The sequence below is a fragment of the Balaenoptera musculus genome, chromosome 11 (assembly GCF_009873245.2).
Source record: "Balaenoptera musculus isolate JJ_BM4_2016_0621 chromosome 11, mBalMus1.pri.v3, whole genome shotgun sequence".
Lineage (NCBI taxonomy): Eukaryota > Metazoa > Chordata > Mammalia > Artiodactyla > Balaenopteridae > Balaenoptera > Balaenoptera musculus.
Genome location: NC_045795.1, coordinates 82792024 through 82818055, shown reverse-complemented (window position 1 = coordinate 82818055; position 26032 = coordinate 82792024). Strand labels below are relative to the sequence as shown.

The following is a 26032-nucleotide window of genomic DNA, read 5'->3' as shown; positions in this document are numbered from 1 at the left end:
TTTAGCCAATATTGTATTGCATCTCAGGGAAGATGGAAATTAGTCTCAAAATAAAGGAAGATTATTTAGATTAAATAATTTTTCACTTATGAAAAGAAAACCTACATTTTGTTATATTTCTAATTTGTCAAAGACCAGTGAAAACTTTTATCTCATATTAGCCCCAGTTTGTAGATTAGCATCTAAGAACTGTTGCCTTAAACAATAGAGATCCAGGTGTCTAGAGCTGTGCTGTCCAATTTAATTAAAAGTAAATAAAATTTAAAATTCAGTTCCTCAGTCCTACCAGCCACATTTCAAGTCCTAATAGGCACATGTGGCTGATGGCTGATATTGGGTAGCACAGATATAGCACATTTCCATAATTGAAGAAAGTCCTATCAGATAACACTGGACAAGTGTGTTTATTATATTAGGGAAAACAAAGCTATTTCAGCAAGAGGAATTATAACTGGGAAAATCATTATCTTAAAAATCATTACACCTCCATCCCCAATAGCTTAAGATGGGTTTGCTCTTTGATCCAGCAATTTCGCTTTTAGGAATTTTTCCTCTTGAATTAACTACAGGATGCTTATCACAGCATTGTTTATACTAGTAACAAATGAAAACAGCCCAAATGCTCAACTAGTGGATTGTTTAATTATGGTCAGTCTTTACAGTAGAATACTATAAACTCATTAAAATAACAGTGTAGGTGAATATTAAGTCACATAAAATGTTAAATCAAGTTTTTTTTAGTGGGTTTTGAAAGAGAATATACAGTAAGATCTCATTTTTTGTTGTTAAAAGTATAAAATGCTTTTTTTAATTAAAGTATAGTTATATTACAATGTCGTGTTAGTTTCAGGTGTACAGAAAAGTGATTCAGTTATACATACGTGTGTGTGTGTGTGTGTGTGTGTGCGTATTCTTTTTCAGATTCTTTTCCCTTATAGGTTATTACAAAATATGGGGTATAGTTTCCTGTGCTGTACAGTAGGTCCTTGTTGGTTATTTATTTTATATATAATAGTGTGTGTATGTTAATCCCAATAAAAGTATAAATGCTTATAAGTATATATGCTTAGTAAAAATATCTGAAAATGTTTAGTGTTGACTGACTTACCTGAGGTATCAGATTATGGACATTTAATTGTTTATCTGTATTTTTCAACTTTTTTGCAATGAACTTGACATGCTTTTGTAACAAGTGGAGTGTAATGAAAGTCATTTTTAATTAAAAAATTAACTTCAAATTGTGTTCTCACTGTGCTGGAAAGTGGACAAAGTGATTTAAGGATGCTGTGAATGACAGTCCACTACCCAAATTCATGCTGCAGCCTATTTTTGTATGGCCCATGAGCTAAGCATGGTTTTAGATTTTTGAATATTGGAGGGGAAATCAAAAGCAGTAATATTTTGTGACATAAAAATTGTATGAAATTTTAATTTCAGTGTCCACGGTCAAATTTGATTGGCACTCAGTCACGTCCATTCACATACATGTTGTCTACACTGGTCTCTTACTTCAAGGGCAGAGTTGAGTCATTGCGACAGAGATCATCTGGCCCGCAAAGCCAAAAATATTTACTGTGAGGCTGTTTACAGAGAAAGGATTTGCTGCCTCTCTCGTTGCTTCCAATCTATTTTATTCAGTACACCCTTTTTAAAAAGTCTTTTAGTTTTTTCCTCCATATTTATGACTCAGAGTCACATCACTTGTGCTTCCCCTAAGACTCATCTAAGATGCACCAGGATACTAAGCCACAAAGACAGTTTTCCCAATTATCTCTTTATGTTCCCATTCCTTCAGTTTCCAGTAAGTTTCCTTCCTTTTTTTTTTTTAATTGAGGTATAGTTGATTTACAATGTTGTGTTAGTTTCACGTGTACAGCAAAGTGATTCAGTTGTACCTAGATGTAATTTTTTCAGATTCTGTTCCCTTATAGGTTATTACAAAATATTGAGTATAGTTCCCTGTGCTATACAGTAGGTTCTTGTTGGTTATCTATTTTATTTTTAATTTTTATTTTATTTTATTATTTTTTTTGAATTTTATTTTATTTATCTTTTTATACAGCAGGCTCTTTTTATTTTATTTTATATTGGAGTAATTTGATATACAATGTTGTATTAGTTTCGGGTGTACAGCAAAGTGATTCAGTTATACATATACATATATCTCTTCTCTTTCAGATGCTTTTCCCCTATAGGTTATTACAGAATATTGGGTAGAGTTCCCTGTGCTCAACAGTAGGTCCTTGTTGATGATCTATTTTATATGTAGTCGTGTGTATTGTTAATCCCAAGCTCCAAATTTATCCCTCCCCGCTCCAGTAAGTTTCTAATCAGCTTATTACAAGTTTGCCAGAAATGTTAGGTGGCTCCTCATTTCCTGAATTCTTTTTTTTTAATTTTTTAAATTTTTTTTACTATCACAGAGAAATGCTGTCGACACACAGCAGTCCTTACAAAACTCTGGAGAGGCGGCCCCAGGGAGGGCGAAGCGTGCCCACCACACCTGTTCTCACCCGGAACGCCTACAGCAGCAGCCACTTGCAGTAAGAGGGCTTCATTCCAGTTGCTTTCTCTCTGTTGACTTTTGCTTTAAGGTTTTGTTTTACTTCACTGTGGTTTGTTTGTTTTTTAATTTGGCTGCGTTGGGTCTTCATTGCTGCGCGCGGTCTTTCTCTAGTTACGGCGAGTAGGGGCTACCCTTCGTTGCGGTGCGCAGGCTTCTCATTGCGGTGGCTTCTCTTGTTGCGGAGCACGGGCTCTAGTCGCGCGGGCTTCAGTAGTTGCGGCGCGTGGGCTCAATAGTTGTGGCTCGCGGGCTCTAGAGCGCAGGCTCAGTAGTTGTGGAGCACGGGCTTAGTTGCTCCACGGCATGTGGGATCTTCCCGGACCAGGGCTCGAACCCGTGTGCCCTGCATTGGCAGGCGGATTCTTAATCACTGCGCCACCAGGGAAGTCCCTTCACTGTGTTTTTAATCACTTTCTGCAGTGGGACTTTATTTTACGGCTCTACACTTTCTATGCACTTAACAGTTCAAATATGTGAGCCAAGAAAATGTGCTTGAAAATGTACGTGGTTTGGGTAGATAGTGGATTTTTTGTGCCTTAATTTTTCCAACTGGATATTACCATTTGTTATTCAATGGTGAGGATGAATATAATGACAGTAGCAACATTTTGAAGTGTTTACTGAAGGCCGTGCTATTTTATATGCACTATATTATTTAGTCCCCACAACAAGTCTGACTGGAGATAACTAGATACTGTTTTTTTCCTCATTTTACAGAGGAGGGAGGGAGATTAGTTAAATATCTTGTCCACGTTCATACGGCTGGGAAATGATGGAGCCGTAACTCAACCCGGATGTCTCCAATGTCAAAGCCAGACTCTGTTCCCCAACAAATGCTGCGTTCACCCTAGTCTATGTATCCTGCTATCCTGTTGGAAGAAAGAACCCTCCAAAGACATGTGGGATTTTTCTTAGGCTTTGATGTAGGTTATACAGCATCAGTTTATCTTCCCTATTGTCAAGGAAGGATGTGGAATGCCCAATTGACAGAATCGATTTCTTTTCTCATTTTGACCATGTGAACCCAGTGGTTTCTGTTGTGTGTTCAGCTTTGGAAACCTTAAAAATCCTAGTGCACTTCAGGAGCTATTAAATCGTTCGACGTGGTGTCCTTTTCCCTTCCCTCGGTCCTCCTTTCCTCGTTTGTCTTTTACAAGTTTGCTTCCTCCTCTTTCAGACCCGAATCTTCATCTCAGCACTGCCGCCAGCGGAGTGGAAGCCTTGAGTCCCAGTCTCATCTGCTCTCTGAGATGGACCACGATAAGCCATTTCCCTCCCTCTCCAAATCCCAAAGAAGCAGCAGCACAGAAATCCTGGATGACGGGTCTTCCTATACCAGCCAGTCAAGCACAGAGTATTACTGCGTGACACCCGTGGCCGGCCCCTGTTACACCACCCAAACTCTGGACACTCGCTCCAGGGGTCGGAGAAGGTCCAAGAAACAGAACGTTTCGACTTCAAATTCAGGAAGCATGCCCAACCTAGCACAAAAGGATAGTGTGAGGAATGGCGTCTACTCAAAGAGTCAGGAGCAACCTTCTTCCAATTACTACACTGCCGGGTACACGCCATATGCAGAGTGTGATCTCTATTACAGCGGTGGCTACGTGTACGAGAATGACACTGAAGGACAGTACAGTGTCAATCCTTCCTACCGGTCCTCCGCCCACTATGGATATGACCACCCAAGGGACTACAGCAGGTCGTGTCATGAAGACGAGGTCGAGCGGGTGCCCCATAACCCGTATGCAACTCTCCGGCTGTCGAGGAAGGCTGCTGCCAAGTCAGAGCACATCACCAAGAACATCCACAAGGCCTTAGTGGCAGAGCACCTGCGTGGCTGGTACCAGCGGGCCTCTGGGCAAAAGGAACAGGGCCACAGCACACAGACTAGCTTTGATTCGGACAGGGGATCACAGAGAAGCCTGGGCTTTGCCGGGCTGCAGGTACCCTGTTCTCCAAGCAGCCGAGCGTCTTCCTACTCTTCAGGTAAGAATACTGCGGAGGCACTTGTTATCCAGATTTCATTTACCTCATGTTCCCCACCTACCCCAAACCACTCCCCTCAAGGGTCATGAGACCAGGACCCAAGGTCAGGAGAGTGGTAGCCGTTGGGTAGAGCCACAGATTCAAGTCCAGCAAACATTTATTGAGCACCTACTCTCTGTGCTGCCCTGGGTTAGGGGCTTTCATATATTTTTATCTTTTCTAGGCCTTCCATTGACAGTCACATCTCTTTAAAGTGTTCAGGGCTTTGGGATGAACAGAAACACACTACTATATATAAAATAGATAACCAACAAGGACCTACTGTATAGCACAGGGAACTCTACTCAATATTCTGTAATAACCTATAAGGGAAAAGAATCTGAAAATGAACATTATATATATATATATATGTATATACACACACACACACATAGACATACCTATATATATATATATATATATATATATATGTGTGTGTGTGTGTGTGTGTGTGTATACGTAAACTGAATCACTGCTGTACACCTGAAACTAACAGAACGTTGTAAATCAACTATACTTCAATAAAAATAAATAAGTAAATAAATAAATGTTCAGGGCATTGAGGTTTGATATATTAAGAGAATAGCATAAATCCTTCAGGTAAGCAGAAAACCATTAAGGTTATACATCTTTCCCTGTTTACAACTAGGAATTGGATTATCTAAAGGCAGTTCGTTCCAAATGCTCAGGTCTCTGTGTAAGGCTTCTAATGAGTCTGATAGGAGGTGGCATTTACTAACCACTGTTCCTGGCAGTGTTCTAAGTACTTTGCAGGTCTTAATTCAGTAATCATATGTATTCCACTTTATGGTTGATTTAAGGGACTTTCAAAGATAATGAGGATTAGATGTGTTCCCTTCACATGTTGACTTTGGTCCCTAACTCCACTACTGTTCCTGGAGGATTTACTGTGTACCTCCAGGCTGTGCTAGGCATACTTTAAGGAGAGGAAATGGGGGCCTAAATGGGTTTCATTTATTCAGCAAACAAGCAGGCATAGATACTGAGGAGCCAGTTTCAAGCCAGTTCCTGGCCTGGATGAATTCACAGTCTAGTTAGCCGCCAGAGGAATATATGAAAATTAAGCAATATTAAAGCTCTAAGAAATGGATGAATTCTCAAACCACATGAAAAACCGAGGTCATGAGTCTTGCCCCCTCTTTCAAGCATGACACCTTAGTGAGACATAGCTCAGGGATTCCTGAATCATTGCGTGATCTTCAGTGAAAAGTATTCCTTTAAAAGTTTCCTAATGTTGTTGACAAGAGGCATCTCCATGGAGATTTCTGTTTGGGTTCTAGTGTTCTCGTATTTGTCCAGGACTTTGGACTTCTGCTTGGACTTTCCCATTTATTACCACATCTAACATAGGAAAAGCCTCCTGTAGTTATTTCTTATTTGTGGCTCTGATTAGAGAATGCCTTTCTTCCCCTTCAAGTTCTGGGTGTTGCATGAGAAACTTTCAGAAACCAAAGAAAGAGGGCTGGGATGCATGTGGCTGGTCATGAGGGCACAGCACTGGGGTAATGCCTCTTTAAACAGCGAGGCCAGGGAGAAGCAGGTGTAACTCAGAAACTTCAGCATTCCTAGCTGTTGGCTCAGGACTGGGGCAAAGGGGAGAATGGAGATAACACTTCCTGGACCCAGTGTGAGGGTGTGAACCTTGCTGATACCAGCAGGATTTGGCCCCATAGGCCAAAAGGCATCACGTTTTAAGGAATTAGACGGATGGAATCAGTGCTCCCAGAATTCCCTTTTGGAATTTTCCTCATTCCTGTCTACATTTTATAGCTACAGAAATGTTTTATAACATGCACGCATCATTCTCATAGAGAGATAAGTTTCCGATTATTTGCCGAATTAGTCAGGGGTTTTGTAATCTCTTCCAGCCACCTAAACGCTCTCTGGGTGACTCAGTTTTAGTAGAAAGGACAATCACCATTTATTGGCAACTTACCCTGTGCCGCCCGACCTGCTCAACACTTTACGTGTACTCTCCCACTTAATGTATGCAGCAGTTCTATGTAATGAGTGATGTTGTTATGTGTATTATTATTATTCTACTCTTGCAGCTGAGGCAGTTCTGACTTAGAGCGTTTAAATGACCCTGCCCAAGCTCCAAAGCTAGTTAAGTGGCAGAGTAGGAATTCGGTCACAGCTCAGACATCCTAACCACCACGCCCCTGAGTTACGAAACCTTCCTGGAAGCTTAAAGTGGGCATGTTATATCTTTGAGTCAAAACCTTGTGGCATGCAGGATCACAGATGAGTTTTGAAATGTGTTTGTCCCATACTGTCACATGTGCTTTGTGGGTGTGAGAGAGAAGAGGAAGAGGTTGGCCTCCAGGAGCAGGAAATGGAGGAGGGCTGGAAGGTTCCAGGAACAGTGCGGGGTTTTGGAGTCTTGGATGACTGGCATGGCATTGTGCCGCCTAGGCATGGAGCAGGACTGGTTTTAGAAGACAGGACAGCAAACGCCCAGCGATGAGGCATTCACTGGGTTTTGCTCCCAATTATGCCCTTGTCTTTTTTTTTTTTTAACCATTTAAAAAAAATTTTTTTTTTAACTGAAGTATAGTTGATTTACAATGTTGTGTTAGTTTCAGGTATAAAGCAAAGTGATTCAGTTATACATGCATATATATATTTATGTTTACATATATATGTGTGTATATATATATATATTCAGATGCTTTTCCCATATATGTTATTACAAAATATTGAGTAGAGTTCCCTGTGCTGTACAGTGGGTCCTTGTTGTTTATCTATTTTATACACAGTAGTGTGTATCTGTTACTGCGAAATCCCTAATTTATCCTCCCCACCACCTTTCCCCTTGGTAACCAGGTTTGTTTTCAAAGTCTGTGAGTCTGTTTCTGTTTTGTAAATAAGTTCATTTGTATCACTTTTTAGATTCCACATAGAAGTGATATCATATGATATTTGTCTTTCTCTGTCTGACTGACTTCACTTAGTAGGATAATCTCTAGGTCCATCCATGTTGCTGCAAATGGCATTATTTCATTCCTTTTTGTGTATGCCCTTGTCTTGTTACAGATTAGTCCCTCAGAAGAACTAAATCTCTTCTTCTTGAAATCTTTCCTATACTAGTTTCCCTCCCCTACCCCACCCCCAAAACTTTTTTTTAAAAGGCAAAAATGTGCCTTGATGCTGCTAGTGGCCCAATGTTGCCTTTGGCTGGGGAACGGGCAAGTCTCAACAAGTCAACGTATGGAATGCTTTTCCTCTAAAGGTCTCCAAAAACTCAAACTTGTCATCTTACCTTTACAATTGAGCCTATGAAGCTATCCAGCCACCATAGCCTGACTGAGACACTGGGAAGATTCTTTCAATATATGAGAATTTTTTTTCTGGCTTGCCTTTTGGGTTAGTTTTTTATAGCATGTCTTTCAATTAACTTTATTCACATTTATAATAATAATGTTATCATTTATTGCTAGGCACAGTGCTAAACATTTGCACAAATTAGGTTATTTAATCCTGGTATCATCCCTATACAGAATATATTTATATTATTATCCCCACTTTACAGACAAAGAAACTAAGGCTTAAAGAGCATAAGCTATTTTGCCCAATGTCACATGGCCAGTAAGTGACCAAATTGGAATAGGAACTCTGTTGGTTCCAAACATTGGCTTGTAAGCTCTACTCTGCACACAGCTGATTAATGTACATCTAAATGGCCTAAACAATTCTCACTTTGAATAGTCCCACTAATTTTGTCTTTTTTCATTTTTATTTCTAGTGTCTTCTACAAATGCTTCCGGGAACTGGAGGACCCAGATAACTATAGGGCTATCTGAATACGAGACCCCGGCACATTCTTCCTACACCAGCTGCTATGGCAACATCTATAATCCTTTGCCCTCTCCAGGCAGGTGAGAAAGGCATGCTTAAATATTTCAGTACCCTGTTCCTGGTGTAAAGAATTCAGGAATCCAGTTTTATTTTATGAACGCTAAGTAATCTAGCTCAAGGGTTGGCAAATTATAGTCTAAAACCGGCTGCCACCTATGTTTATAAATAAATTTTTATTGGAAAACATCCATGCTCATTCATTTACATGTTACCTAAGGCTGTTTTTGTACTATGAGGGCAGAGCAGAGTAGTTGCAGCAGAGATCTTATGGCCGACGAAGCCAAAAATATCTGGCCCTTTAAGAAAAAGCTCGCTGGTGCTCAATCTAGCTCATTCAAATCTGACCCTCTTCTTAGAGTCCTGTACATTAAATTTTGTGTCTGAACGTTCTTTTTAATTGCTATACTTGAAACTGTACTATTGATATACCCAGTTAAGAATTTTCTGGAACCTTGCAGGAAAAATATCTCTATGGAAGAAAAGGCTGTTCATACCAAGATTCCTCATAGACAGTTGGTGGGCTTGATTTCAAGCATTTGCTGCCTTTTTGTGTCTGACCCTCTGTTCATTAAGTAGCAACAGACGCAGCCAGCTGTCCTGTGTGTCTGTCATAGTAGTTCTTTGTAAACATTTAGAGGAAATAGACAAGGTCAATTTGTTAAAATGTGATTATTAGAAAGATGGCAAACTCTGGATTACGTTTTTCAATTCTTCGCATACATGGGAGGAGTTAAATTTGAAGCGGTCATTTTTCTCGATCACTTTCTCACAGAATATAATCTGTACCCCTCGTGCCAAGAAGTAAAGCATTTTCTGTTTCTTTTTGTTTTTGTTTAAGAAAATTTAATTTTGCTTTCGTTAAGTCAGCTTGCGTCAGGCATAGGAGGCTTACATAGACAGTAACTTTTAAAGGTGAATACTGGTGAATTTGAGGTTAGTTTCTTACTAAAGCACTCAATGTTATAAGCAAATTGGAGATAATTCAACCCCAAAAGCTTGTTTTTCTTTTCCATATTTAGCAAAAGTTTTTCTTGGCTTGAAATATTAGGCCAATTGTCTCAACTCAACAAAGGGTGTGCTCAAAATAGAATTTTAATGAAAATATACTTCAGAGGACGTCAGAGAGCTTGGACTTCTGTACATAATGCTTGCAAATGAGTTAAGAGCAGGAAGACTTTGGCCCAAAACTTGAGCTGAACTTTTTCAATTCAGTTCTAATCATTTTGTATAATACATTTGCAAATAATTTTCCTGTTTGTATACTTTCACTTTCGTTTTTGTTGACTGAGTTAGAAATGATATAAAACAAACCATTCAGGGCATAAGACAGTTCTAATATCCTTAACACCACTTTCATAGGACTCAGTAAGTATTAAACATTTTTAGAGACAATCTGTTTTTACAAAGTCTGTCCATCTATTACAGCCAGGCCAACATGGCTTGATAGCAGAGTCTGAAGGGGCATGATATACAGGAAATTAGAAACTATTTAAAGACCCCTATTGTGTATGTGTACATGTGCACATAATATGAGCTCATTGTAGAAAATTAGGAAAATAATAAAGGAATAAGTAAGTAGGAAATAATTTACTCATAATTCCATCATCTAGAGATAGTAGCTAGAAACATTTTTGGCACATTTCCCCCATTTTTCTGTATCCATTTTTAACATGGTCATAATGATATCATACATACAATTTTACATCCTTCATTGTACGTGAAATTGTGCACCCTTCATTGTACATCCCAGGTTTTTAATTAATAGCCTAACATAAATGTGTTCCCATTTTTTTTTAACAAAACTCTTTAAACCTTATTTTATGCAACCAACATGATATTCCACTCAATAAATATGCTGTACTTTATTAACAGTTCCCCATAGTTTGATTTTAAATGGCTTTTAAATTTTCTTTATTTTTTTATTGTAAATAAAATACAATACTTTGTGCAAGATATTTGTCTGAATTCTAGATTATTTCCTTAGGACACATTCCAGTAAGTTGGTTTAATGAATTAAATTGAAAAGCATATTTTTTAAGCTCCTGCTTACAAGAAACATTTGCCAACGTACCCTCCTATCCCAGAGAATTATGGGAATGCTTATTTCTACCCATTTGTCCATTTAGGATTTTATTTTTATCATGTACATTCTGATCAATTCAACTTGACCTATTAATAAGGCAAGTATAACAATCCTCCGTAAAGCTTTAGAAATTTGTTCTAAAACTGCATGTTATTTTTTATGAAAATGTAATTATTAAAATAAGAGAAAAATTGGGCTTCAAGATAAAGATAAAAAACTTTAGATCTGCCCTTAAATTGAAGATTTGAAATGCTTAGCCATAGATCAGTATGTTTTTAAAAATGAAGTGCATGTTATTTAGAGATTGTTACCTCGGAGTGTCCAGGTCTTCATATTATAGAAAGCTACAAATTTATACCAATAAAATTTTTCTCCTCGTATGATGTAGTATAACTGTTAGCAGCATAAACTTTGTAAAATTAGAAATGTTGAAGTCTCTTCTGCTCCCTCGTATGTAATATAGTCAAATTCCTGGCTCTGCTGCTGCAAACTGTGTTTTCAAATAACTTTTTTTCTTTCACTTCCTGTTTTCCGTTTCCTGTCCTCTTCCTTATTGAACACTCTCTATTACTAGGCAGAACCAAGGGCTTCTGTCTCGGAGAATGGTTGTGTCTCCAGAAATGAGAACAGTTTTCAATTCTCTTTTAAGTGTAGCCAGCTGTAGTAAGTACAGTCCCTCAAATCGGTGTGTTGCTTCTTGCATAGCAGCAGTTTTGCTTGTTCTGACTGATGTGTGAAGTTACAGAAATCTGCTTTTGTTTTTATATTAGAAAAAAACACTAAATATCTGGTTTTGCGTAGTGTTTATTTCCAAAGCTCTTTTCCAGAGGACTTTTTATTCACCTGTACTAAAAGACGTTGAAGTTTAAAATAAAAAGAAAGCTACTAACTCTCTAACCTAGTCTAACCTACTATTACAGGAATGAGGTTTTGCTTATTGGAATAGTCTGTATAGTAGGATGCCTTTTTTTGGATGTACTTTCCAAATGGGCCTGTGATTGTTTTATGTGATGCTGTTTCCAATTTACACTTGACCCGTACACCCTAGGGATGTAAAATATGTCCCAAGGTACCCTCACCTCCCTTTAAGTATATTCCTTTGTTTCTAAGAAAAACATCTAGTATATTTCCCTTAATTTGAAGACTGCTTAAAGTATAGCTGTCAAAAATACTTCAAAAGTCAAAAATACAACTCTCACACATGAGCATATGTCGAAGATTGATTTAACTCATTCATGAGAGAACTAACAGAATGCTAAAGCTGGTTCCCAGATAATTCAAGAGACTGAATTCCACACACTGAAAGGGAGACGACTGAGATGAGACTACTCAATTCAATACAAAACCAGTTAATATCCTACAGGGCAATAAAACTATGCCCATAATCTTTCTACTAGACAGAAGTTATTTGTATTTCTTCCAAACAAAAACCCCCAAGTCAACATGTAACTTAACGCAGTCTGGGTCCTCATCCATGGTAAATGTAAGTTAGACAAAAGTCTATCTGTCAAGAGAAGTAAATACTCCTTGCATGGGCCTGTTAGACCATGTTCCAGTAGGACGTTGAAAGAACACATCGTCATCCCTTGCCTTATTTCCAAGTTTTGGATAATTTTCTTAACAGTGTTTTCTACTAACATCTTTGAGTATAGTAATCTTTGTACTCTGGGAACAAAAATGACAAGTTGTAACTTTTCTGGTTTCCTTTCATAGACCATACACAGAGACCGGTCAACTGGACAATACAGATGGAAACCGGCTGGAAGACAGCCTGGAGAATAGTGAGCAGAGGCTCTTTTGGCATGAAGACTCAAAGCCTGGAACATTAGTCTGAACTGCAGTTGAGCCTCTTGACCGAGCACTGCATTCTCACACTAGTGTGCCTTGCAAAATGTGTTCGTCTTCCCAGAAGGCTGTTGGCTGTAGAAACCTAAAGGCATCCAAGGTGGAAGAGAGGACTCCCGTGGCCCCAGAAGTGAATCACACACTAAGCCGCACAAAACCCCTGAACAGCAACCCACCCTTCCAAGTCTAGGTGCTAACCTAACAGAGCAAGGTCAAGACCACATATGAACCATTGCCAAGGAGGACTCAGCCTTTACCAAGAGCAAGCACTTTTTAAGAGAACAAAAGTTGTTGAAGGCAGACCTCAAAACTGTGAAAAGTGCGTTCAGGGTCTCCAAAAGGAAAGAAGGACCGGGGAAATTTCAGAGCACAATTCAGAATGATGAGAGAAGGGAAGCCAGAAGCTCCTTAGTCACTGCTCACCATCGGAAAGTTTGAATTTGTGAGCTGGCGAAGAATTACATACTCTGTCTACCGGGACATGAACAATTTAGACAGTATTAGAAAATTACTTGAAGAGAAGCTGGATTTTTCATGAAGTTCTAAATGAGTGTAAATGTTTTTAGGCTATTATCAAGAGTGATGGTTTTCATAAGCACCATAAAATGGGTTCTGGAAAGACTTATGGCTGTAGCATCCTGTAATATAACTTCATGGTAGCAGATTGGGGAAAAATGAAGCAGCCCACTGAGTAACTGACAAACTCTGCTTGGAGAATTTTCTAAGGTACACTATCATTGAGTTCCTTTTTTTCTTTCTACTCCAATGACATGATGAACTATTGTTCAGGCTGGTAACTCTCCAACGCAGCTGTCATTGCAATGGCAGAGTTGATCTGGAAAGTTTTTATAACCAAGAGTTTGAAAAAGTATTTTAAGGTGATACAGCAAGAACCCAACACAATATAAAGAAAAAAAACCACGAACACCACATCATTTTAGATGAATTGCGTGCCTTAAAATTGTGAACATTTGAAAAGTAAGCATATTGTCTGGATTCCCCAGGTAGTTCTAAGTCACCAAGTGACAAAAGCAAGATTAGTCATTAAAAACAAAAACGAAAACCTTCCAAGCTGCCGTAAATTTAATTATGAGGCTAAAGCTACCTCATACTTTCCTTGGAAGAATTAATTCGCTATGGTTTATCGTTGGATGTTTTGGGTTGTTGTTGGTTTTTTTTTAACAAATATTTCCGTATTCTACATGGATCTTTTTTTTTTCATCTTTACTCTGCTTCAGAATTCCGTAAAAGGTGCTCCTTCCCCCTCTTTTATACCGTTTTCTTGTTCATATTGTGAATAGAGAAGTTTCTGAACAACTTTTGGGGAACATTTTCTATCTATATTCCAAAGCATGTAATATATACATAAAGTTGATTTGTTAAACTGGTCCTTAGTCATTTGTATCATTGAAAATGAAGTTTGGGAGAAAAAAATTTGGAAAACAAAAAGACGTGCAAAAAAATAACTTATTCCTTTTTGCATATTTGTATAGCCTTCTAGAAACAGATATACCCTTTTGCATATTCTTTTACTGTTCTGACTTTTTTAGACCTATTATTTTTTTTACATAGGTCAATAAATGAAAGGTGTGCTACTGAAAATGTTTATGTATCCTTCCTTCCATTTATGTTCAAACCAGCTGAAGGTACTCTACTTCAAGTAATCAGGTTGGACAAGATTGTAGATTTTTAGTTATGGTATTGCCATATTTTATTGATTCCAAGATGCCCACTTTTTCATACTTACATCCCTGAAATCAGGGTGCATCTTTTGATTGCTGACGTGTTATAGTTGAATTGGCAGTGTTTTTGTTTTTTTTTCTTGGTGAGACATAACGTTAACGCTGTGTCTTAGAATAAAATTGTCTTAGAATTGGTGAAATACAGTAGTTTATTACCTCATGGAGAATAGCCAATGTAGACTTCCTAATCTTACTAATGTTGTTTATTTGTAACAAGTCATTCATTCTAGTTTTGCATTCTAGTTTTGCAGACTTTTTCATTCCAGTTTGCAGACTGGCAAACAGGTCTTTTAAATTCAAGAATATATTTCATCTGACATCTTTTAATCCCGGACAACGGGGAGAGAGGAGTGGGAAGTGAAATATAGGGAAATTAGTATTTCTGTGCAAGTACCTTACATGGAAATAACCTTTTCCTGTTCAAGAAATGGTATGCTCAGAATTGCAGGTGTACCTTGAAAAAACAAATAAAACTTGGCTCCCAAATGGAAAAAGAAGGTATAGAAATGGAAGCACAGTGGGGCTGCTAAATGATTTTCCCCTCATCTTTTTTGAAAAACATTTCTCAACCACATTATTGATATGCTTATTAATAACTATAAAGTGACAGAGATAAATTTTTCAACATGTCAAATTGATGTTGTTTTTTTTTTTAAGATTTATTTTATTTATTGATTGATTGCTATGTTGGGTCTTCGTTTCTGTTCTAGGGCTTTCTCCAGTTGCGGCAAGCAGGGGCCACTCTTCATCGCGGTGCGCGGGCCTCTCACTATCGTGGCCTCTCTTGTTGCGGAGCACAGGCTCCAGACGCGCAGGCTCAGTAGTTGTGGCTCACGGGTTTAGTTGCTCTGCGGCATGTGGGATCTTCCCAGACCAGGGCGCGAACCCGTGTCCCCTGCATTAGCAGGCAGATTCTCAACCACTGCGCCACCAGGGAAGCCCCAAATGGATGTTTCTTATTACAAAATATCATATACTCTTTTTAATTTCAAACTTGAAGAAAATATATAACATAAAAACATAGTTGTGTCCTATAAGCCTAACATTACCAGATAAATTGTTAATTTATTGTATAGCAGTTCAGATTTTTTTCTATGCCTATAATAATTTTTTAAAAAACAGCATCATATTACAAGTACAGTTTTACAACTTATTTTCTCACCAAAACCTCTTGGGCCTCACCCTTTGTCAGTGTATATTGATCTACCTCATAAAGATGTATGTTTTACAAGGTGGATTGAAAAAAATTGCCTCACCTTCCTGGATGTTTAATTTTTTTTTTCTATATTTGAGAAAATTACTCAAGATTCTTCCTTGTATTCATAAAAGCTTAATGTTAAGCAATAAAGATTCCAGAATTGTTTTGAACTATTAGTTTAAAGACGGAACAAAGCTTCAAACATCAGTCTTTAAGAGCTTTCAGAATTGGAATAACGACTTCCTTTGGTACAGTAGAAAAGTTTTGATGTTTTTTCTAAACTATCAGTGGAGAAAATCCTGTTTTTAAAAATTTCAGTCACTGTGGGCCTATATTCTGTAAAGTGAAATAAGGTGAATTACTAAGGGAAAAAAATTAATTAAGAAAATATCTATTACTAGAGAGATGAAATAAGAGATACAAAAGTATACATTCGTATTTATTATTAGATTCATCAGACATAAAACTACTCTATCAAGTTTCAATCCAAGTTTTTAAACACTGACTTAAAATTTCTGTTCTTAGCTTGTCCCAAGTTCTGGTAACAGAATTTCTAGATTACCCCTTGAGTAACACTGATCTGGAGTTCTATCAAAGGAAGTGCTGCCTCCACACTTACTAATAAGGCAAGTCGGGCTTCCCTGGTGGCGCAGTGGTTAAGAATCCGCCTGACAATGCAGGGGACACGGGTTCGAGCCCTGGTCCGGGAAGATCCCACATGCTGAGGAGCAACTAAGCCCATGTGCCACAACTACTGAGCCTGTGCTCTAGAGCCCACGAGCCACAACTACTGAGCCCAAGCACCACAACTACGGAAGCCTGCACGCCTAGAGCCCGCGCTCCACAAGAGAAGCCAGCGCAATGAGAATCCCACGCACGCAACGAAGGGTAGCCTCTGCTCCACGCAGCTAGAGAAAGCCCGCATGCAGCAATGAAGACCCAACGCAGCCAAAAATAAATAAAATAAAATTAATTAATTAAAAAAAAATAAGGCAAGTCATTCATAGTCCTCTATGATCTCACAAAATGCAGTCCATTTCCAGAGAGAAAAATCTTTTAACACATGGAGTCTGGAAGATGATGCAAAACTTAACCCACCTTTCAGCACAGTTTGTTGGGCCCTTCATCCCCCATGTTTCTAACTCCATTCCTATGCCCTCCTCTGGATTTCCATAGGTCTTTTCTACTCCTCTTCTTTGTGCCACGTGGAGCAGGAAAAAGAAAGGTATGTGCCTCTGCAAAAATGTATTTGCTCATGTCATCCCCACAACAGCCCAATGAGGTACATAGGCTATTATATCTCCATTTTACAGAATCTGAGAATTAGAAAACTCAAGTAATTTGCCAAGTCATGTAGCTGTTGAGAGAAAAGCAGGAAATAGATCCTGACTTGTCACACTGCAACTCATAAACTGCTACCACCTTGTTGTTCCATGAGCAGTGTCTCCACAGGAAGGGGAGCAAACAGGATTTTTAAAAAATACGTTAATGAAAATTGAGTGGATATATGCTAAGCTCAGATTCCCTTGCTCATTACTTATTAAAGATAATGGGCCCAGTTTTCTTTCATTTACCTGTGGCAGAAAGGCAGAGAAGCAGGCTTCAGTCCAAACACAGGCCAAGATAACCCTTATTTAGGATACTACCTAGTCTTACATGGTTGCCCACGAGGTTGCATTATTTATTGCTCTATGAGCTCATCAGTAGACCAAGTACATTTCTTAAATTGTTTTCTAGTCAATGAAATGTCCCATACCAGCGAACAGGCTTGTTACCATCACAGATAATGATAATGAACTAAATATTGATCAGGAGCACTGAAAATATCTATTGATCCTTCCCCATTTCTGATTGCTCGGGGCAGTACGATGACATGAAGTTTATATGCTATTCTACCCATGCTCTGAGGAGTCGTCTCAGGATTCAGCTCTCTGAGATGTCTGTGCTTGTGGCCTCTGCTCTTTCATTCTCTTTGGAAAGAGTAAATCTGAGATTAATCTCGTGGTAGAACCTGAGCCCACTTCCAGAATGTCCTTATTACACTTCCATCCTCTTCTACCTTTGGTGATTCATTGAGCGAGTCTATCTTCCCTGCAAAAGAAAATAGGAAATATGCATGAGTCCTGTGATGGTGATACTTACCTAAGTGCTGTTCTTAACACTAACACACCTACAAACACATTCTCACCACTTCCTTTTGCTTTCGGATACCAGCAGCCTTGACAAGGACCGTATCCTGGGACCTGGGAGGGGATGGGAGTTGACCTAACTTAGGAGTTTCCGATAATTATCTTTTCCTGAATACTTATAATATTCATGAAGTGCCCAAGGCTTAAAAGTTTTGTGATTTCCAACTGAGACATTTGGAAATGTGTTGCTGTGTTTTGGAATCTCCTAATGATTTGGAAGTACTGCTGGCATTTAGAAACCAGGGGCATTAAACATACTGCAAAGGCATGGGATAATCCAACACAGCAAACAGTTGTTTTATCCAACCTGCCTGAAACACCCCACTGAGAAGCCCCGGGTGACGTATCTAGGAAAAGGTGTTACATCAACCCCTGTGGGCTTGATGCTTGATGCTTGTGTGGGCTGCTTTCCAGTATTTCAAGCAGAGATTTCTCAGTTTTGGAGGGACGAAGGGGGAAGTGAAGGAGATAATTGTTTTCTGAGGGTGGGGGAGAGACTTATGTAACTTGAAAAAGCACATATCCAACAACTATTAAGACACCAGCTATGTGTCAGTCACTGTCCTAGGCGGTGAAAATACAGTGTCTTCCTGAAACTTACAGCGAAATGAGGAAGAAGCAGAAGGGAGCAATTGGAGTAACTTGAAATGATCATTAGTCCTATGGGGGCCAAGAGCGGTGAGAAGAAAGGGGACGTGGATAATACCTTAGGTTTGTGGGACACAATGGGACCTTTCTGGCAGTGATGCTGAAGGCTGACTTAGGGATTGGGAAGAAAAGATCCCGTTAAGCGAGAAGGAAAAGAAGCTCTCCTAGGGCTTAGAGAATGGCGTTATGGCATTTGCCATGGCCCTAAAAGCCAGGAGAAGCTTAGCCAGTTTTTAGAAACTGAAAGAATAGGAGGACAGATTATTCCAGAATTAAGGAAATATAGGTAATAAAGAAAGCTGTCATTTTTGAGCTCTCATTATAGTTGCAACGATGGGCTAAGTGCTAAACAGACATTACTTCATTTAATCCTTCCTTCAACTGTATGACAGAGGTGGTCTTATCCCAGAAAAGGATATAAAGGAGTTCCCTGGTAGTCCAGTGGTTAGGACTCCACACTTTCACTGCCAAGGGCGTGGGTTCAATCCCTCGTCAGGGAACTAAGAATCCCGCAAGCTGCGCGGCATGGCCAAAAAAAAAGAAGAAGAAAAGAAAAGGATATAAAGAGGTTCAGGAAGGTTACTGTGGCCTTGGTGGCATGACCATGCAGAAAGTAAGTTGTAAAGCTAGAATTCAAGCCTACGTCTGTCTGCCTCCAAATCTCATGCCATCTATTACCATGATATTATAAACAGCAATTGCTCACCAAGCACCTCCCTTCAATGGAAACCAAAGGAAATGAAAAGGTAAGAGAAGGCGCAAACAGGAGTCAGCCTGGGGAGGAGAAAGAGGAAGGGCCAATGGGAGGGATGGAAATCAGATTGGCATGGTTAAAATAAACAGGGCAAAGAACAGTCCAGGACAGTCTGCAGTTCATGAGTTTTCAAGATGTGCAATTCAGAGACTTCTGATCAGGGTGTGGCTTGAAGATATTCCTAATGAAGGTCTAGTTAACAGCCAACTGGGCAGGAATTATCTTTGCAAAAAGGGTGGCAGAAAAGAGCAAAGGCATTTGAGGGATGCCCTGGCAAATCCTATGAATTAGACTAGCTTTGTAGCCTCCCAACCGTTGTTCTCTCCCAACACAAACAGAACTTTCCCTGGAAAACCATTCTTTATGTTGTCCTCTCCTCAATTTCAGGAGGAAATGGTTGCATAAGGAGATCAAAGATTGGGAAGCCAGAGTGAGAAAGATCTCATCAGGGAGACTGGCAGCCCCAAACTGAGAAGGGCATTCCCAGCAGCCCTTCAATTACCACGGAAGGAGCCTTTCTGGGAGCTGATAGTGTGTGTCTGGGCAGACATCACCATCTTCATAAAGCAGTGGTTAAATGTGTGGGCTTTAAAGTCAGGCAGATCTGGAGACAGGCCGCCAGGTTTGGAGTCAATCCCAGCCCCACGGCTCTCTGGTTGTATGAACTAGGGTAAGTTTCCTAACCTCCAAGGGCCTCAGTTTCCTCTGTAGGACACATCACACCAAGGTATTTTGTATGCTGAACAAGATAATGCACTTAAACAGCTGGGTGCAGCATGTGATCCCCAGCAGATACTTCACAATATAAATTATTCCCTAAGAAAGTGGTAAGTGATGTTGAGCATTAAAGGAGATCTAGAAAACTGGGGTTCTGAGGATTTGCACTGCTTTAGTTTAGCCACTGAAATGACAACATTATTGAAACGACTCATCATATGTCTCAGGTACTGTCGTGGGCATTTGGAATGTTTCTTTTTCTTATTTAATCCTCACAGCAAGTTTGCAATGATTAATCCCAAACAAAAGCTCGAGGAAGTTGAGTAGTTTGACCAAGTCAGATACCAAGAAAGTACCCAGACCTGGATAGCAATTAACAAATGCATTCAACGGAAGTTTTGTAAACGATGAATTCGTGCCCCTCTTGAGTCCACCATGGAGGGAGGCTGCACCAAGATTAACCCGAGAAATCAAACTGATTAAGGTGTTTTCCTGACCTTTCAACCAGAGCTCTCCTGCAAGGCCAGGACTTGGGCAGGGTGCGCTTACAAGAGACTGAGACTGAGTGCCTTCTGAAACTGGGTGCCCTAGCTGCCTGCCTGCTTCATCTGGGCTTGGCCCTGCAGCTGCCTTTTCATGTGCATGAGAATGCAAACAAGCCAGACAGTAGGGTGGCCAGACTTAGCAAATGAAAGTGCAGGATGCCCAGTTAAATTTGTAAAATAGCTCTAATGTTAAATTTTTGTAATTTATTGAAGGAAAAAAAAAAAGCTGGATACAGGACATTCGGGGCATCCTGGAAAAAAATCAGTGAGAGACACCAAACAAAACCATTGTCCCATAGATACAGGACACCTGCACCTGGCAACCTTACTTGCCAGGCCTCTGTCCAAGGGCAGGTGGGACTCTAAGAGATGCTTAGGAAGCTTTTGGAGATGGTGTGCTCGGGAGATAGGTCTTACACCCTTCCCAGGCTGGCAGAGGTTGGCCCTGCTCAATCCAGAGCCTTTCTTCAGATCAGAAACCTTCCAGGTTAGCCCAGTTCGGTCTGTAAACATGCACAGAATGTGTTGAAGCTCTTCTGGAAGGGCACCCCTGAGAAAACCTTTCCTCAGTTTTCTCTGGCCTAGAAAACAAGTGCTTACAAAATGGGTCAATGAGGACACCTAAAGCTCTGCTTAGGTTATTGCAGGCAGGAGGTTTCTGATCCGCCACCTAGTGATACTGAATTCAAACATGGAAGTACAAACAAGTTTCAGAGGTTTTTCAAAAAAAAAAAACCTAACTTTCAAATGCCCAACAATTTGATTTATTAGCTATGTCTTCTTGGGGAAGTTGTGTAAGTTTTTTTAAATAGTATTTTTCTATAAAATAGAAATAATAATTGCACCAATCTCACAGAATTTTAAGGATTCAGTAAAACCATGAACATACGGAGGTTAGCACAGTGCGTGGGCACAGTCAGCCCTTATCAATGTTTGTTGTCATTATTGTTTCTAACGCGACGCTGCAAAGAAGTGGAAGAAAAGAGAGTTGTTATTAATAATATTTAGGGGCTTCCCTGGTGGCGCAGTGATTGAGAGTCCGCCTGCCAATGCAGGGGACATGGGTTCGAGCCCTGGTCCGGGAAGATCCCACATGCCGCGGAGCAACTGGGCCCGTGAGCTACAACTGCTGAGCCTGCGCGTCTGGAGCCTGTGCTCCGCAACAAGAGAGGCCGCAACGGTGAGAGGCCCGCGCACCGCGATGAAGAGTGGCTCCCGCTTGCCACAACTAGAGAAAGCCCTCGCACAGAAACGAAGACCCAACACAGCCAAAAATAAAGAAATAAACAAATACTTAAAAAGTAATAATAATAATAATATTTAATATTACTATAAACTTTATTAATAAAATTAAAATAGTAAATATCAATAATATTAACATTCAGTGAGTGCCACAGCCGGGATTAGGGTGAAATGAGTGAGGTACTTGCTCAGGTGCAAAATGTAAGGGGGCACCAGAAAACCCAGTTGACAAGATAAATAACATTTTAATGAAGTCTTTTAAAAATAATCAAAACTTAGGCAAAAAAAAAAAAAATCCATGATGAACAAAATATCAAAATTTAAAATAAGTATAATAATCAGTATTACTGATTATTCCTTTTGCCTCAGGCTCTAACGTAGCTTAGCTATGTGCTAATAGGTCATCCTAAAAGCCAGAGGAGGCAAGTGTTAAATACATCCATTTTACCGATGAGAGAAAGGAAACCCAGAGGAACTGCTCAGATACACTGCCCAGGGCCACATAACCAAGTATTGGTATAAGGCCAGAAATCTACCCCAGACTGGAACGATTCTAAAGCTCATGTCTTGCTCTCTCTCTTTTCCCTTTCACAAAGGGATGCAGGCTAACATTTTTCTACTCCAGGGTGTAATTTCAGTTGTGCTGTGTGTAGAATCGCCAGATTGACCGTATAAAAGTAAAGGATGCCCAGTTAAATTAGAAGTTGAGAAAACAAATTTTAGTATGTGTATGTCCCATACATGTCCTTTATTTTATCTGACAGCCCTCCTCCCTGCCCCATCACCAAGGCAACCAGACATTTTAATAAACAGAATTTCAAAATGGAATAGAGCTGCTGGATTAAGCCTGCCATGTCTGTACCTGAGCACAGACCAGGAAGAGTAAATGGCTGTAATAGAGTAATGAGGGCCAATAACAAAATAAAAAATAGAGGAAATTGGCTAAAAATCTTAGGCTGAAAGGCAAAGGGATGGTTTGAGCTTCATCTGGCTCTACCAAAGCCCTTTTTTAGCCTTTAATGAGATGCTCTGGGATAAGAAATTACAAGCCTGAGTTGAAATAAAATAAAATGCTTTAGATGTTCTGTGTTGCGTGTCCTACAAATGTTATTTGTTATTTTGAGATCTCCAGTTCCGGGTGACATAAATTATTCCTCTGGCAGGACAATAGTCTGAACCCCAGTGATTTGCTTCCATTCATAGTGCAATGAAAATGATTGAGAACATAAGAAATTTGTTCTTTAAAAACAGTGGTAATCATGCCCACCTGGAGCCAAAACATTAGCAAATTTCAGCTCCTTGGAGCTCAGTAAATTGTCAGAAATTATTTCTTCTAATAATGTTGCCGCATGCAGAAGGAGAAGGGGAAAATATTTCAAGGCCAACCTGAACTTTAAGTAGTATTTGAGGAATTAGGTTTTTAATTATGTAAGAGTGAATCGTTAAAATATGTCAATGGATTTTTAGGAAATTGCATGACTTGAACAACCATTTCAATTTCTAATTCACACCCTACCTACCCAGTGAAAATTTTCTAGATCTCTCCCAGGTAAATGGATCCTTCCCAGAGCACTACCTAACACTTCACACAAGCCACTAATTTCCAGGTTACTGGTTTGTACGTGCGTGTACGCTCCCAGGGATATTTATGCTTACCCCCCTCCCCTACTAGTCTGTGAGCTCTTAGAAATCAGGGGGCATGTTTTATTTAAATATGTGTTCCATTTAGAGTCTAAAACCAATTCCTTGTCCAGCAAGTAGTTGTGGAATTGTGTAGTATTTACATGCTATATTAGTTTGCCAGGGCTGCCATAAACAAAGAACCACAAACTATGGAACTTACCAGAAATGTATTGGCTCCCAATTCTGGAGTCTGAGATCATGTGTGGGCAGGACTGGTTTCCTCTGAGGTACGTGAGGGGCAGTCTCTTTCATGTATCTCAACTGGCTTCTGGAGGTTTGCCAGCAATCTTGGGCATACCTTGGCTTGTATCAATAGAAGCATCACCCTGATCTTGCCTCCGTCTTCACGTGACATTCTCCCTGTGTGCATGTCCCAGTGTCCAAATTTCCCTTTTTTAGGTCCCACCTCACCTTGACTACACCTGTAAAGACCCAATTTCCAAGGAAGGTTGCATTCTGAGGTACTTACTGGGGGTTTGGACTCCAACATATGTTTTTCTAGGAGGCTCAATTCAATGCATAACACATACCAAATGAAGAAGAAAAATCACCCGAATCTGAAAGATGTATTTTTGAGGTTCAAATAACATAAAATTGTAGGTTAACAGGCTCTAGCTGATTTATAACTCTCTATGCAGCAGAGATTCTTGAGGGAAGGATTGGGGGCGTGGTTAATTCTGATTCAAAGTTACCCTGAATAATGACATCGAAGATACCTCAGTCAGATCAGGATATTGACATGTGAGAAAACAGAATATTGTTCAGCCTGGATCTACTGAGTCAGAATCTGCATCTGTACAAGCTCCTCAGCTTAAGCACATTCAAGGGTTATGCTGTTCTGCTAACGTCTCCTCATTTCACACCTGAAATTACAGTGATTGTTGAGAAGGCACACTCACTCCCCACTCCGTGGGTTTCTGTACAGCGACTTCAGCTAGACCCCTGTATGGTACATCCACCCAGGAAGCTTTAAACAAAGATGTACTGATGCTCCAGCCCTACAGTGGACCAACTAAATCATAATATCTGAGGGTGAGCCCAATCACTGATTTTTTAAAAAGTCCTCAGGTGATACTAACAAGCAGCGTGGGCGTGAGGACCAACGAGCTGCACCTGGCCTCTCCGCCGCTCCTTCCCCTCATCACGCAATCCTCTTCCGCCTTTCTCAGTCTGCCTGCCTGCCTGCCTGCAGCAGGGGAGCGCTTTTGTCAGCTCCCTGGCCCCGGGATAGGCTTATCACGGTAGTTTCTGCAAGCAAGTGTGCCGAGAGAGAGTCCTGCGATGGTCCCGAGCTGCTTGTGGAATTCCAGGTAGTACTGACGAACCCAAACCCTACGCATCACTGCGAACCTTGCTAACGTACAGGCTCTGATTCAGGAGGTCGGGCTTGAGGTTTGGGAACCTGCATTTCTAACGTGTTTCCAGGGCATGCCTGTGTTGTTGTTGTTGTTGGTTTTTAAATTTATTTATTTATTTTTGGCTGTGTTGGGTCTTCGTTTCTGTGCGAGGGCTTTCTCTAGTTGCGGCGAGCGGGGGCCACTCTTCATCGCGGTGTGCCGGCCTCTAACTGTCACGGCCTCTCTTGTTGCGGAGCACAGGCTCCAGACGCGCAGGCTCAGTAGTTGTGGCTCACGGGCCTAGTTGCTCCGCGGCATGTGGGATCTTCCCTCACTATCGCGGCCTCTCTTTTTTTTTTTTTTTAATTAATTAATTTATTTATTTTTGGCTGTGTTGGGTCTTCGTTTCTGTGCGAGGGCTTTCTCCAGTTGCGGAGAGCGGGGGCCACTCTTCATCGCGGTGCGCGGGCATATCACTGTCGCGGCCTCTCCCGTTGCGGAGCACGGGCTCCAGACGCGCAGGCTCAGTAGTTGTGGCTCACGGGCCCAGTTGCTCCGTGGCATGTGGGATCTTCCCAGACCAGGGCTCGAACCCATGTCCCCTGCATTGGCAGGCAGATTCTCAACCACTGCGCCACCAGGGAAGCCCATACCTGTGTTTCTTGCCCATGGCTTACACTTTAAGTAACAAAGAGCTGGCAACTAAACCATCCCCCTTTTTTTTTTTAACATCTTTATTGGAGTATAATTGCTTTACAATGGTGTGTTAGTTTCTGATGTATAACAAAGTGAATCAGCTGTACATATACATATATCCCCATATCCCCTCCCTCTTGCGTCTCCCTCCCACCCTCCCTATCTCACCCCTCTAGGTGGTCACAAAGCACCCAGCTGATCTCCCTGTGCTATGCAGCTGCTTCTAACTAGCTATCTCTTTTACATTTGGTAGTGTATATATGTCCATGCCACTCTCTCACTTCATCCCAGCTTCCCCTTCCCCCTCCCCGTGTCCTCAAGTCCATTCTCTACGTCTGCGTCTTTATTCCTCTCCTGCCCCTAGGTTCTTCAGAACCATTTTTTTTTAGATTCCATATATATGTGTTAGCATACAGTATTTGTTTTTCTCTTTCTGACTTACTTCACTCTGTATGACAGTCTCTAGGTCCATCCACCTCACTACAAATAACTCAATTTCATTTCTTTTTATGGCTGAGTGATAGTCCATTATATATATGTGCCACATCTTCTTTATCCATTCATCTGTCCATGGACACTTAGTAAACCATTCCTTCTGACTGAGCTTTAATCTGCTATTCGTTCTACATTTGACCCTTGAACAACTTGGCGGGGAGGGGCGCCAAGCTTCGCACGGTTGAAAATCTTCATGTAACTTATAGTTGGTCTTCCTCTATATATGTGGTTCCTCCATTTCTGCAGTTCCTCTGTATCTATGGTTTTGCATCCAAAAATTCAACTAACCATGGATCATGTAGTATTGTAGTATTTACTATTGAAAAAAATCCACACGTAAGTGGATGCACGCAGTTCAAACCCGTGTTGTTGTTCAAGGGTCAGC

The 26032-nt window shown here is 40.3% G+C and overlaps 1 protein-coding gene across 1 annotated transcript in view; it reads left to right on the top strand.

The window, feature by feature from the left end:
- Positions 1–14003, top strand: part of FRMD4B (FERM domain containing 4B) — a 183284-nt gene extending 169281 nt beyond the window's left edge. Inside the window, 4 exon segments of the mRNA XM_036868317.1 lie at positions 2424–2543; positions 3744–4555; positions 8361–8493; positions 12270–14003. Coding sequence (XP_036724212.1) covers positions 2424–2543; positions 3744–4555; positions 8361–8493; positions 12270–12390 — 1186 coding nt within the window. The 3' untranslated portion in view covers positions 12391–14003.
- Positions 14004–26032: the final 12029 nt, after the last annotated feature.